This window comes from Silene latifolia, chromosome 6, assembly GCF_048544455.1.
Source record: "Silene latifolia isolate original U9 population chromosome 6, ASM4854445v1, whole genome shotgun sequence".
In the NCBI taxonomy this organism is placed as follows: domain Eukaryota; kingdom Viridiplantae; phylum Streptophyta; class Magnoliopsida; order Caryophyllales; family Caryophyllaceae; genus Silene; species Silene latifolia.
The window spans coordinates 133,768,613-133,782,940 of record NC_133531.1 but is presented as its reverse complement, the minus strand read 5'-3'; the positions used below and the strand labels follow the sequence as shown (position 1 = coordinate 133,782,940).

Genomic DNA, 14,328 nt, shown 5'->3' with positions numbered 1-14,328 from the left:
AAGTGTTTTTTCCAGTATGACAATTTGATTTTGACAGAGAAACAAAAGCAAAGTTACTTTTTTCCCTGCCAACAGAATAGAAATGAACCAACCCAAGACAAAATCAGAGAATATGCAAATGAACTCAAAACATAATGATATAATCCATTAAAAAACGTACACTCCATCCACTCAGATCTATGTGCCACTAATTCCTTTTTATCCATTCAAATTTAGGCAAACATAGTTTTCCAAAATATACCTTCTATTATGAAATTACAACATGCCATTGATTCAAGTTCATGAATATTAAGTAGCCTGCTGTGGCTATGCTAGGCTGAGAAGAATAGGGCAGGACATTGCTGGGCTGAAAAGGATAGGGCAGGACATTGCTGGGCTGGGAAGGGAAGGGGTGGAGAATAGCTCCGCTGAGATGTGGCAGTGAGCCTGCCAGCAGCAGTACTGTGATCTGGCATTAATGTCAGGCCGGCAATGATTGAACAAATGAGGAAGCCAATTGATTTTTAATGGAAGGAGAAATCGCTCCCCACCATCAAATTTTCCCCGAAAGCACATTACCCAATTAACATGTGGAAAGGTTGGCCGACAACTTTAAGTTTTATAAATTAAAAATTTACCAACTTTTACCTACATTACGCAAGGGAAGACTTCTAGCAAAGAAAAACAAACCAAATGCAAGATATGACTACGCAAAGGAGGATAGAAACACATCACAATGCAGACATACAATCGTTGCCCAAAGTATTTCCATGAAGTCTTCTTCAGCGTCTTTCGGACATCATAAAGAACGGATTCTTGAGCATAACGCCACCAGAGCTTCTGCCATCCATTTTCTTTCCTTGATAATGGCCCACCACAAGGGCGGTAGCGACCATACCTACATTAATGAGCAAATATGAATCAACTACAATTACGTACACACTAGAAACTCATGGCCAAAAAGTTCACAGAAATCCAGAGAGAAACGCTGCTCCTATAAAAGTCATGTATATTGGTTTGTAACAACGTAAAAATATGGACTGTGTGCACTAGATTATATGAAACCTTTCTCACATTCCCTTTATAAAGATGCTGGGGTTTGAGTGATTAAAAGCAGGTACTTTAAATATCATGTAGCAAATAGGGAAATGATGAAGAGATTTTCCACTTGCAAACTAGAGAAAGGACTGAAATAAAATTCAATCACATTAACATGGGGGTTGTAATAGAAGTTTCAATTTCTGATTTCCCATTTAAATCTTGAATACCCCCGATCACACACCATACAAATGATACAACCGAAAGTACATGAAGAGGCAATTTGCGTCATTCTCGAAACGGAGATTATCACTTTTTTTACTTGGATTATCACTACCAGTACATCTGTTTCCCTCTCTGGTGGGGCCATAGATTGAACATTCTCTGGATATGAAGCATAAGCGGGGCAATCACAATGGCTCACTAACTTCATGCACTGATGCACATGTTATTCATTGTGGCTGATTGTCATTCACTGCTAATTAAGCGTCTGCCCCTGTGCCTTGACAAGGTAAGGCATGTACATCCAAACCCCCTTCTGTATGAAGGAGCCTCTCAAGGCATTAGGGTAGTTGTCGTATCGCTACAATTAATATCATTTTTCAACCTTGTAGAAAAATAGGCATAAAAATGTTATTGAATTGCAGTATCAATCGTGGATTTGGCAAAGGTCGCAAAATATCAGTATCAGATATTGCGGATGTAACACAGATAGCGTCTAATGTAACCGAAATTTCAAAAAACGGGTACCAAAGGCAGTAGATTTTCGATATCTATGATTTTAGTAAATATTCAATACACCATTACAAAGACGCAGCATCCCTATATTTTCTCTCACAAAATAGCGGATAGAACATACTAAGACACGCAAATACGGGTAAAGACAAGCGATATTTAGAAATATTGATTTGTGCCTTGAAAATCAGCATTTTCTATGCGGTGTAATATAACGGGAAATAGGGCAACGGTGGCATGAAATTCCGTTACATTGCCTGTGTGTTACATGCCGTAACAGAAGCATTTTACTACCATGGGTAGAGACCTTTTTCCTACATTTTTTCCCCTTCATTTCATACTAGTATCCGTCTTGTCAAGGTCAAACCCCATCTTAAGCAAAAGCATAAGTGAAAGAGTGTAAAAACTTGTGGATTCTAGACAAGGCTCATCCGAATATGTGGAAACTAAAAAATTGGGTTTTGAAGAGAAGTCATTGATCATATGCATAGATGTCAGACACTTCTAAAGGCAAGTAAGGTATAGTAAGCAAAAGGGCATTGAGTTGGGGTTATGTACACTTCAACCTGCCTGTTCTATCTGTCTGTGCAGGTCAGTTACATTACAGTTAAATAGTGTATCCATTAGGTTTAGTTGTTGCAGAAAACTAAGAAGATTACTGCACATGCCAAAGAAAACCTCATCAAGGATTAGAAACAACATCAAACACTCTTTGATGTATCAGTTTCGATTTTTCAGAAGCTGAAAATACTTAAATCATGCAGAGGCACATAATACTTAACAGGGATCAAAATCAGCAAACTGAAGAGTACAAGAAGGGGGTAAATGACACAGTTTGGTAAAATTATCATCCCGTAAGAATCAGAAGCAGAACCCTACTCAAGGTATATGGAACATACTTTTCCCTTAGCTGGCAGGTGGTGATATAATCAGAAAACTTCAAGACATGCTCCAGTTGATCTGGATTAATGGTCATGGCCTGAAAAAATAAGGACAATTTCATTGCACAGCTCGGCCTGAAAATACTAAACAACAAATTGTATATAGAATGCTCAACCAACCAGTTTTGTGAGCTCAGCAGTTACAGAATACTTTGGAGCATCATGCTCAACCTTTTCAGTTTTTGTTACCTAGGACGGACAACAAAACTCAGTTAGTGTCAGCAATAACTTTTCAGCTTTTACTTCCAAGGCAAAAAATATGAAATGAGACACCCTTTCCAATAAAGGTAGAAAACGAAACACAAACAAAAAAGGCAAAAGACGGATAGCATGGAAGCAAACAAAAAAAAAACAAGACCTGTTTAAGATCAAATAAGTTTTCTTTCCAATTAAAAACAAAAAAACAATGAATTGGAAACAACAGCCAAAAACAAATAACATTTCTTTCTTCATTGAGAGGTCGCAGCAGCAAAGTTCAGAAAACATTCCATTCCACCAAGACAATATATAAACCTCCATCATGGAAGCAAATTTTCTATCAACAGAAAATGTGTCGAAAGTTGGTTGGGATAGCATTTTCTAGTAGACACCATCTAGCATCCCTGCAGAGTTCACTCATCGGATATTTCGTTGAAATTTGGTTGCATTAGCAAATCCTAATAGACACCATGTAGCATTTTTGAAAAAAAAAATCATAGGGATGACGATATGGCTCGTCAACGTTTGATATCGCAAGTTTCATTGCAACTCTCATGATCACCGACATGAGACAGCATGCATGGTCGGAACCAATTCTTCAGCTAACATCCATCAAGAAATTGCATTATTTTAAAAGAGTCCCAAATACCAATCCAACAGTGTAAACATTCTAGCTCCATAAGCAGAATCACACAAGGCAATTCTAGGGCTCCATAAATTCTTTCAATGCCTCATCATCACTCAACAATCTATCGCGCATTCCCGGCAGTTTCATCAAACAATTACCTAGGCATCTAACAGACCTTATACATGTTGACAAATACCATAGTGTAAGTGCGAAAAGACACCAAAGGGGTAACACCAATACAAAAACAGCAGCAGCAACATTACCCCAGTGCCTCAATGGCTCCCGCAAATTGCCAAGTAAGGGGTACGCAGCCTTACCCTTGTGTTAGAAACACAAAGAGGCTGCTTCCCAGTAACCCAAGATGAAAATTGCGTCCAGAACTGCATCGAAAGACCGCTACTTCACAAGAGAAAGAAACGCAGCCACTTTAAGTGGCCCCGATACAAAAGGAGAGCAAAATGCAAAACTCTTAAGCCCTCATGAGTGATCTTATCTACAAGACTACAAAGAACAAAATTAAAATTCTTGAGAGTGAAGCACAAGAGTCCAATTACACAAAAGCCTTTAAAAGGTAGAATTTGAATTCCTGGCACATAGCGGCAACATCATCAAAAATAAAATGAATCATTTCAATCCAAATACACCACCAAATAGTTAAAGGAACCATCTTCCAGTTTTCGCTTATCCAACACTTTCACACTCTTCTTTCCTTGTCGAGAGAACGTTTTCAGGCTTATTAGGGTGAACCCAACTCAAGACGAATAGAGACACTCCGGGACAGAATAAGAAATTCATCAAAGATTCTAGCCGCAGAAGGAACAACTAGCTCCGCCGAAATTTCTCCTCTCAACCATGTATTGGGGATTTTCTCATTTGCTACTGCTCAGGCAAAAAAAACAGGTTTTGGGGGGGAGACTTGCATTTCCAAATCGAAGTGACTGAGAAGTCAATACAAATGAGTTTTTTAGAAAAATACACACAACTTTTAGCAAGAAAATCCTTGACTTATACTGCAACCAAATCATCTCATTGTTTCTGTTAGCAACAACTTTAATAGAAGAAAGTAACTATAGAACCCTCAGAACAAAAGGTTCCTTCCCATCATTAGGTAGCCTGGAAAAGACAACATCCCAATGATGATGATGGTAGTTTCTTTGAGAAGCAATTCTGAAGATATCGAAAGTGAGTCACTGATTCTTCACAACAAATGTCATGCCAAAACAAGACTCTGACCCATCTTGAACCCTAAAACACACAAAGGAATGAAACGAGAACATCCCAATCACGATGATTGTCATTCCATAATATAAATTCCTTCACAAAAGCTTCTTTAAGAAGCAATATCATTTTTGTGGTTTTATATAGGTGAATCCCTACAACAAATGTTATGCCAAAAGAAGACTCCCAAGCCATCTTGAACACTAAAATCCAAAGAGGATTGAAAAAATGAAAGGTTTGAGACTATAGATTGCAACAAGTTGACGCTACAAGAGCAATTGACATTTTTGCCCTATCATCCTCACCTTCGGGCTCCATATGTAGAAATGATGACATTCTACCATAGTGCCTCTTTTCCGACGACAAATCTCCAAATTCACTTACCCTTAGGAGCAGCATTCACTTCGAGCTCCATATGTTGAAATGATGACATTCTTCCATAGTGCCTCTTTTCCGACGGCAAATCTCCAAATTCACTTACCCTTAGGAGCAGCATTCACATAGCAGAGGTGCCTAATGTCTAATGCCTAGACCACCAATTGACTTTGGCCTACAAACATCATGCTAATTATCCCAATGAAAATACTTTTGATCATCATTATCATCCCACAAAACAATTATGTTGAAATTATTCAAGCTTTGAGCGTCACTGGCAGGAATTTGAAGAGAGACATAAATTACACGAGTACTGTGACAATGTGTTTTTTGAATGTCAAGATGACCACCTATACAAATCTTTGATATTACAACCAGAACTCTTGACTGACACCTCATTATAATGGTCAAAAGCTTTCTTAAGATCAACTTGGCCCAACAAACATGTTTGGTTGGGCTTATTGAGTCAATACATTCATCAGCAATATGGGCGGAATCTAAGCTTTAGTAACAAGAGTACACAACCATAACGTAAAGGACACACAAGTATGCCGACGACTCTTTTCAGCATTGAAGATAAAAAAATTTGTAGGTGCTACAAAGTAAACTTATAGATCTGAAATTTTTACTTAGCATCGGCACCCATAACCTTCGAAATCAAGCTAAAGAAAGTCTCATTTAAATTCCTCTCAAACACACCATATTCATGGAAATCGAGAAAAGGGCCCATACTCTCTCCTTTTACAACCTCTCAACAATGGTGGAAAAAGACATTGTCGAAACCCTCAGCCCCGGGGACTTGTATTTGTCAAGCTGACAAACTTCTTCAGAAAAAGGAGCTTCTAAGGTAGTAGCATCATCCAAGCAAATAGGCACTGAAATGTGGTCTAAGGGAGATCTCTTCCAAATACATGTCATGATAGAATTTAGTAATTGTCTCTTGTTCAGAACAAATGGATGGAACTTGTCCATTCACTACGATGGACCAAACTTAGGAACTTCGTCCTACTACTTGTCAACCGATGAAAAACTTGGCATCATCTATTGTTGTTTAGCTCTTAGTTTCTAAAAAATATCAATCAATCTTGTAAGTACCGAAATTTGTTATTCTGTCTCCAAATTTAACTCCATCTACATGTGGCAGAGCTTGAAGTTGCTCATTCTCAGTCCACTCACAAACTCATCCACCAAATGGTCCATGTTCCTATCCAACTGCCCATAAACATTGTTATTCTAGTTTATAATACCTTCGTATTCAAGTTGAACATAGATGGTTGAGTCCTGCTAAAATTAACCTCTTAAGACAGCATCAGCCGGAAGGGAAATTGAAAATCATGGGGTCTCCTCAATTACTCATTGGGTAGATTAGACATGCATTCCAGAAAACAAGCATGGAAAACAACATAACAAAACCCATCCCTAAATCATATATATTTCGGTTTTTAAGGGAACGACTTTTTAATTCAAGCATATGAGCTCAAATAAGAGAACGTAGATGTAAATAAAAGATGACAGCAAAAATTTGCAATGCTTGCCTACCAGCAGACACATATCGAAGGGCACCACCATATAGTTAAATTTATCCACGTCATTTTGTGCATCGAGCCAGGATTGACACTTTCCATCAGCAACGGTTACCATCAAGTCTGAAGATTCTTGAAAGGTGTTACAGTATATACCCAGACCTTTGATCTCCCCAGATTTGTTTACCTGGCCACCTCTGCCCTTCGAAATTGAAGATCTGAAAAACGCAATAATTAGAGAACCATGCATCAATATTTACTTTAAAATGAGACGTAGATGCATGACTAAGGAGTAATATACAGAAGAGGAGTAAAAAAATCTCCCAATAAGCTGAACAGAAACACCCCCCCCCCCCGCCTGTAATATGATCACAAGTAGGAGTGTCTTCAAAGTAAAATCCCTAGCCCCACGAAAATATGAAAACCAAGCCTTTTAAAAAAACTCCCTCTGTGATAAAGTGCACGAATACACTCGTGAAAACTGGATATAAACTATATACATAGAACAAGTAGAAGAATGGGACAGCACCCAGCAAGAGTATCACGCTCACATACAAGACTAGGCCACATTTGTTCAAGGTTCACAAATAACTAAGGCAGAAAGGTGATTCTAAGTTCCCAAAGGCCAAATTATTACTGACAGTTGCATATTCTTGAGGACAAGGTATTAATTTTATCATGCCGAGTAGCATGCTGTGGTCTAAACTTTCAGCTCTAAAAATACCAAAAAATGCACCAATTTGAAAATCCAATCAAAGATTAAAACAGAACTTTCATACTAGCACCGTGCAGCTAACAATAATACTAATTAAAGCACCAAGAGGGCGACGCCCATGTACAAAAAGACACCAAGGGTTGGCAATAAACATATAACAAATTTTATGGTAATGTAAGAGGCAAGTCAATAGTAGCCGGATGGGTTTAGCAATGATTTTATCTCTTCCACTCACGAGTTCGATCCCAATTTTTTGTAAAATTATGACTTAACAAGCAATACAATGAAGCGGAAAAATTACACCGCACACTTAGCAATTGAAAGTGACATGCACTCTACATCACAATTCAAAATTTATGTAAGGACTAGCTGGTTACCCGATTGAATCTGGCTTTGGTACTGTCAGGCTTGAAAATGTTAACCCAAATAGCATCTGTGTCAAAGAAAGAGTTGGGAAGATTTGAATTAGATTGCATGGCCCACCAGATGAATAGCTTACAACTGCATATATCATCGCAAAATATAAAAATAAAAATAAAAACATGAAAAGCGCACGACAAAGTAAATAAATACTACTCCCTCCCATTCTTTCAATTCATACAATATTGACTTCTGCCAAATTTTAAGAAAAGACCATATAATAATTGACTTTTTTACCCTTACCTTTTCTTGTCTAACCCCTCACTTCTCCAACACCACAAAACACAGCCCTGCCACCACCACCATCACTCCGCCCCATCTCACAACAACCTCATCAGTCACCACTCCCTCTGCCGACCGCCGGTGTCGATTCCTCACCGCCACCAGCGCCTTTTTGGCCCCCTCCACCAAATTAGGGTCTCAAATTGCATGAGCAATGCCTCTCAAATGTGGGCCTTTGTACCACCTCTTCGCTCAAGATCACATCAACCGAATCATTCTCACCCATCACTCGACCTGCCTCTACGGAACTCTCCTCGACATGAATCTGATTCCCTTGCCCCTTGTGAAACCCATACACATTTCTTGATTACATAAGATTAGTCTGATTTCCTTCCAATTTGGCAGTACCCTGAAGATTATGTATCTCATCTGAGGTAAAAAGTGATGAGCAATTAATCACTGTTTAACCATGTTTGCAAAATTGATTTTGGGTTGATTCGCAATTTCTAGCGTCTACCTACATTCTAATCCCAAATTTACTAACCAATATGCAATATGACCTGTGAGGTGGTGGTGGTCGGCCTTTTAACAGCACCATCGTGGGAGTGCTTAACAATGGTCGGAGCCAGATGTCGGGTTTGAGTGGTGGAGCAGTGTGGTAGTTTTTTGTATGGTGGTGGAGCGTGGTAGTTGAAGGGTGAAATGAGAGGCTGAGGGAATAAGGTTTTAAGAGAGAGAGTGTGTGATTTACTAGGGTTGAGGGTATAAGGGTAATTTGGTAGGTTTATTTATGCATTTTAAGGTAATGGTATGAATCAACTAAGAGAGCGTTTGGCAACAAGAATTTAATTTGAAATGTCTCATTTTAAATTTAGCAAAGTTCTAAGGATACTGCTCACAAGAGAAACAGCTGGCGCTCCACAGTTAAAAACAGGCTATTGTCTTTGCTACAAGACAAACCTACAACATTGTTATTAAGAAACTTGGCAAAAGAACCAGGACACAACCACTTCAGCAATACAAGCCTTTTGTATCCTTCCTCAAACCCCTAAGCAGATTTGAGCATACTACCGGCACATCAAAGTATGTGCCAAAAAGAAGGCCTGGTAAACACATCTTTCTAAGATACAATATGTTGAAGTTACAATATAAGCCTAAACCAAAAATACCTGTACTTTCCCCCCAAAGGCCCAAACTCCAAGTCTTTCACTTCAAACAACTACCAATTTTCATTTCATGTATACAGAGTTTGGGGGAGAGAAAGCAGAAGAGGGTTCTGCCTAGGACAAGGTAAAAAAAAATTGGCTACATGCAACTTTATCCATGTGTTATAAACACATACAGACAGTTTCGGATGACTGATAATGAAAATAGTGTCTCTAAAGCATCAAATTCTATTTAACACTATCTCAGATTCCCAGGCCATAATTTCACAGATAAAACTGAACAAGAACAATCACCTACAGGAATAGTCGCAACATGTTTAAAAATATCAATAAAGATGAAGAAGCGGAGCTGAAAAAAGATTCAAAGTTCAGAGACACTTATAATCAAACATAAAATGATTAAAGCAACACCCAATCCTGATTTTATTCACAAAAGAAGCACAAAGACCAAAAACATCAGGTTATGTCTTGCATAATCTCATTACAAGGAAAAAAAAAGGAAGGAAACCCAAAGCGAATAATTACACTGGAATAAATATTTTGAATATCTAAAGCAGCCTTCAAATTAAAAAACTTATATACAAGCAACTATAAATGAAAGGAAAAAATGGGTACCGGATGAGGCTGTGTTTCAGAGTATAATATATGGACATTCCTCATGGACACTTGGACGCTATCAAGGATCTGTGCATAATAAATTACTATAGGTTAGCAGTCATCAAGCAAGGACATTTGATGGATTACCTTTAATTCCAGCTTTATAAATAACAATATGAATTATCACCCTTCCAGTCACATGTGATAACAATGATTGTCCCGCTTGGTTGTCTGCAAACAAAGAAGATAGGAACAAGAAGGAATCAAAAGTGGCAATGCAAGAGCATGGGAAGGAAAAGGAGACAGAGTGCCAACATTTTCTAAGTTTTGCCTGTTCAGTGAACTGTCAATCTGATTCTTGATTAATTCTGATTTTACTAATAGTCCAATACCTTTAAGCATTGACTTGCATCAAGCATGATGTTTCAGGCTAGGGGATGTTTATCCAAGGTTCTATTGCTTGGATAAAGCCAAAGCCTGGCAGAAGATGTTAACTATCAGCTTAGAATCATAATCTTGTGGGTCTGGAGCTATGGAAGATGGTTCACCTCCCCAATTATTTCCTTTTTCCAAAAGTGTTTTTCCCTTTACTAGAAAATTTCTTCTAGCTAGATAAAAAATTCCATATAGCAGCAAATATCAGAGCACGCTAACTTGTTAAGTGTGTTGTCTCAGACATGCATTGGGATGTGGTGTGTGCCTAGAGTCAAACCGCAAGAGGTACTGAATCAAGCAATTTGGTGGTTTTCCTTTGAAGAATTATCATCAGTGACACCAGTATATTTAGAGTTGCAGTGATATAATCACCATGCTTTTAACCACTATGAAGTCTTTTTGCTGCACATATGTATTACTTTCATAAATAAGACATCTCTTGTAGCTTGATTAATTATCTTGGAACAGTTTAACCATGGCTCTATTCTAAAAGTTCTAATAAGTTACAATGCTCATAGATCACAACGTCAAGTGACAGAGTAAATAAACATTGGACTACATGATACATAGACAAAGTGGTTGTGAGACTAATAGCTGAACATGACTCACCAGAAACACGTCTGGACAGTTTTGCTAACTCTGCAGCAGCAAGCTTTGCCTTTTTGGCAGCCAGTTCTCTTGTTTCAACAGCATCTGCACTCCACTACAATAGTAAAGGTAAAAACAAGCTCCATATAGACATGAAATCACAGTAAGCAAGGACTGCAAGGTATTTATTGCAAATATGTGACTCCATAAGAAAGGTAACATGGACCATACATTAGAGGCTAACCCACAATGTACATGGTTTGGAAAGTGCAAAGAAAAAAACAACTTGGTGGAGAAAACGAAGGGATACCTCATCATCATCCCTTGGACCAGCAGAAAAGAAGACATCTTCTACAAGTATTATGATAGGGTCCCAGCCTAGCTTCTTCCAAGGAATCCTAATACTTAGCCTCCCAATATGACCTGTCAAATAGTGAAGATGGTATATCAAAAGATGCCCAAGCTAAGGAACATAAAACCAGAATAGTGATCTGTCAGAACAAACAAAAACAATAATGAAAACAGTAAAAACTTAGTAGTAGTAACGATAACAACAGTGTTTCAAAAGCAATGGACAGCATAGCCAAAATTTATTTCATAAAAAGAAGATAACAATTAATAAGGACCAAACTCTTGACAATACAGAGTAATTCCTCATTCAACTCTTTCTTTTCGTATTCCCTTTTTGGTATGTGTGTTTCTTTACATTTCCTTTTTAGGAAACTTTTACACAATCACAACTACCAACCAACCCTTATCTCACCAGTCACCACTCACCACCCATCATCAATCACTATCCACTACCCTAACCCACCATCCACCCTCATTTAATCCAACCAAACGATACCACCACAAACAACAAACCAACTCCGCCATCACCCTAACCCACCACCAACAACCCATACCCCACTACCAACCATCCATGACTTCACCACCAACCACCCCTACCTCCGAACCATACCACAAGACGCCCAAAACCATCCTCAACCCTCGAAACCTGCCCCACCACTTGAAAAACCCACTCCCCCCCATTCACAAAACCAGCCCCCACCCCTGGAAAAATCCATGCAAGGTATGAGTGGGTGGGAGCCCTGGGAGGTTGTTTCAAATAGGGAAAGGTGGGTTTGTAGGGGATGGAGCTAACTCTGGTGGGTAGGGGGTGGCTCATTGGGTGGGAAGACTGAGTGGAGGAAGGATTACAGCTAAGTCAAGTCAAGAAATCGCTTCCAAATACATTTCTTTTGAGTACAACATTTAATAAAAGTAGTGAGACTGTTACCTCTCCACTGAAATACATTATTTCAATTTGACCATTTTCATTTTATTTCACAGGAGTTTTGACCATTTTCATAACCACTGTTTTGACGATTTTCATAACCACTCATACATGGAGAAGACATCATCACATGACCAGAGCCTGCTAACCCTGAAAGTGCATTTTTTATGTTATAGTATACACTCAAAATTCATTATCATCAAAACGTCTTGAGAACTGTACATCAAGAGCAAATCTTGCTCCTAAATGGAACAACAAACATGCCTCTAGAGAGTAGTAAAAGGTGTAAAACACACAATACAAGCAGGCAAGATCATGCTTACCTCTCTTGAGAGCAACTGGCAACTGAAGGTAGTCGAATGCTTCAAGAATAAGCTCCACGTTCTCCAGCAAGACTTCCTCTGCAAAATAAAATTAACTCGTCATAACAACTCAATCTTTAACCTAATAGTCACATACTCCCTCTGTCCCAATCATTTGTCGACGTTCTTAAATCTTTGCGAGGGGTATTTTAATCAAAGGTAAACAAATGATTAGGACAAAAGGAGTATATGACGCCATAAACCAACTAATAGCGTTAATCGCAAACTCTACAAGAGCATACCATTCCAAAATGTAATTTTAAGCTGCTCCTTCTGAAAATCTTTAATGTATCGTCCCAAATAACCCAGGAGCAGTTGCCTAACTAACCCCTCAAACATTGCGACCAATCAATCTCCTGCAAAATTAACATAGAGAAAAACCCTACTCATAAAACTTATAAACAAATCCACCCAGCAAATAAACAAAATGACTATCAATCGAAGGGTAAGGGAAACGGAATATGACATAATGAGATTACCAGAAACCATATAACCCAGCTAGAAAGTACTCCGCATCTTTCAGCACGAAAATCCCGAGAGTGGGCAGAAAATACGAATGCAACACATTAGGGTAGAAAACCTATCAAGAGAGAAACAGAAATCTCATTTGAAACCGTCGTAAGCTTACTACCTTTTTCTGCTACCTATGATCTATGTTACTCAGAGTCTCAGGCTCATTTAAAACTATACGACAAGGGTACATGTCCAAGTATCCGACTCGGATATTGTAATGAAAAATACGCATATTTTGGCTTAAACTGAGATGTCAGTCCAGAGGTGTCCGACTCGGACACAGGTTGCAAACTTAAGACGGTTCTAAGTAAGACGAAACTCCTAAATATTTAATCTCAGCACAAAGTTAATGAAAAATTCAAGTATCATTACAACAATTATAATCAATCAGCCAATTACTTAAATCTTGTGCAATTCAATTTTGAACACATCAAAAACAACAACTAGGGAGTACCAAATTAGAACTAATAAAAATAAAATCAAACACAAACGCGACAATTACGGTAAATTAGAGTAAATTGAAAGAATTATAAACCCTAATTACTAACCAAGAATCAAACGAAAAGAGCGATTGAAAGGAAGCAGCTGGAAAATTGGTCGTCGGAAAAATTTCTTGCGTTGAGAGAGTGAGGGGAAAGGGTGGGAAGTGTGGGACGAGGATGTGGAATGTGTAGGGTTATTTTGGGAAGAGCGTATAATTGACACACTGTATAATTGACGCAATTTTTTTTTTAGAGCGTATAATTGACACACTGTATAATTGACGCAATTTTTTTTTAGAGCGTATTTTGGGAACACACTGTATAATAAATTAGGGGTATTTTCAAGCAGCTGGAAAATTAGGGGTATTTTTTTTTTTTTTTTTTTTTTTTTTTGGTAATGTAGTTGACTAGCTTTTAGTACGTATCCCCACACGACGCGCCAATTGTTCCGGGTGTAATTCCTGGAGGATTGTGACCACTGAGAAGTAGAATGATGTCGTTGCTCGTCTCTTCCTTTCACTCTTTCCGTAAGGATGAACAAACCGAGGCTCGGCTTGGGGCGAGCGTACTCACTCCGACGCCTCAAGTCGATGAAACTTAGAGAGATAAGTTGCATGTTTAACTTGGCAAAGTATCTTTGTAGAGAGATAAGGGGTTTTATACCGATTTTCCGGTTTATTTCTCAATGAGAGTTGTGGAGTATTTATAGACTTTCACCTTTTGTCACGTAGTGGCCAAGTGGCGTAGCAGGTGGAAAGACTGTCTTACCCTCGGCCGAAGGACCCATGACAGGCCGGCAGGCCTGGTTGACTCCATGCCGAGGGGACCGGATGCGAGTATACGGATATGCCTCTCGTGGCTAGTTCTTGAGCCGAGACCAGTGACAGCCGACAGCTTTGTCGGATTAGGCCGTTTTC

At 38.7% G+C, this 14,328-nt stretch overlaps 1 protein-coding gene across 5 annotated transcripts in view; it reads right to left on the bottom strand.

Moving 5' to 3' along the window:
• Positions 1-13,592, bottom strand: part of LOC141587330 (intermembrane lipid transfer protein VPS13-like) — a 41,455-nt gene extending 27,863 nt beyond the window's left edge. For 2 of the 5 annotated variants that reach the window (XR_012519751.1, XM_074408786.1), the window contains exons 1-13: positions 13,478-13,592; positions 12,896-12,996; positions 12,659-12,772; positions 12,378-12,455; positions 11,089-11,201; positions 10,800-10,893; positions 9,943-9,986; positions 9,774-9,842; positions 7,728-7,783; positions 6,652-6,853; positions 2,814-2,882; positions 2,652-2,731; positions 728-877 (exon numbers count right to left, since the gene is read on the bottom strand). Coding sequence is in view for 4 of the 5 variants with exons in the window: in XM_074408786.1 (XP_074264887.1) it covers positions 728-877; positions 2,652-2,731; positions 2,814-2,882; positions 6,652-6,853; positions 7,728-7,783; positions 9,774-9,842; positions 9,943-9,986; positions 10,800-10,893; positions 11,089-11,201; positions 12,378-12,455; positions 12,659-12,755 (1,052 nt within the window). In the remaining variant the exon portion in view is untranslated. Of the gene's footprint in view, positions 1-727; positions 878-2,651; positions 2,732-2,813; positions 2,883-6,651; positions 6,854-7,727; positions 7,784-9,773; positions 9,843-9,942; positions 9,987-10,799; positions 10,894-11,088; positions 11,202-12,377; positions 12,456-12,658; positions 12,773-12,895; positions 12,997-13,477 lie in introns of those variants that run through there. The other 3 variants (XM_074408787.1, XM_074408788.1, XM_074408789.1) reach the window with 3 other exon arrangements.
• Positions 13,593-14,328: the final 736 nt, after the last annotated feature.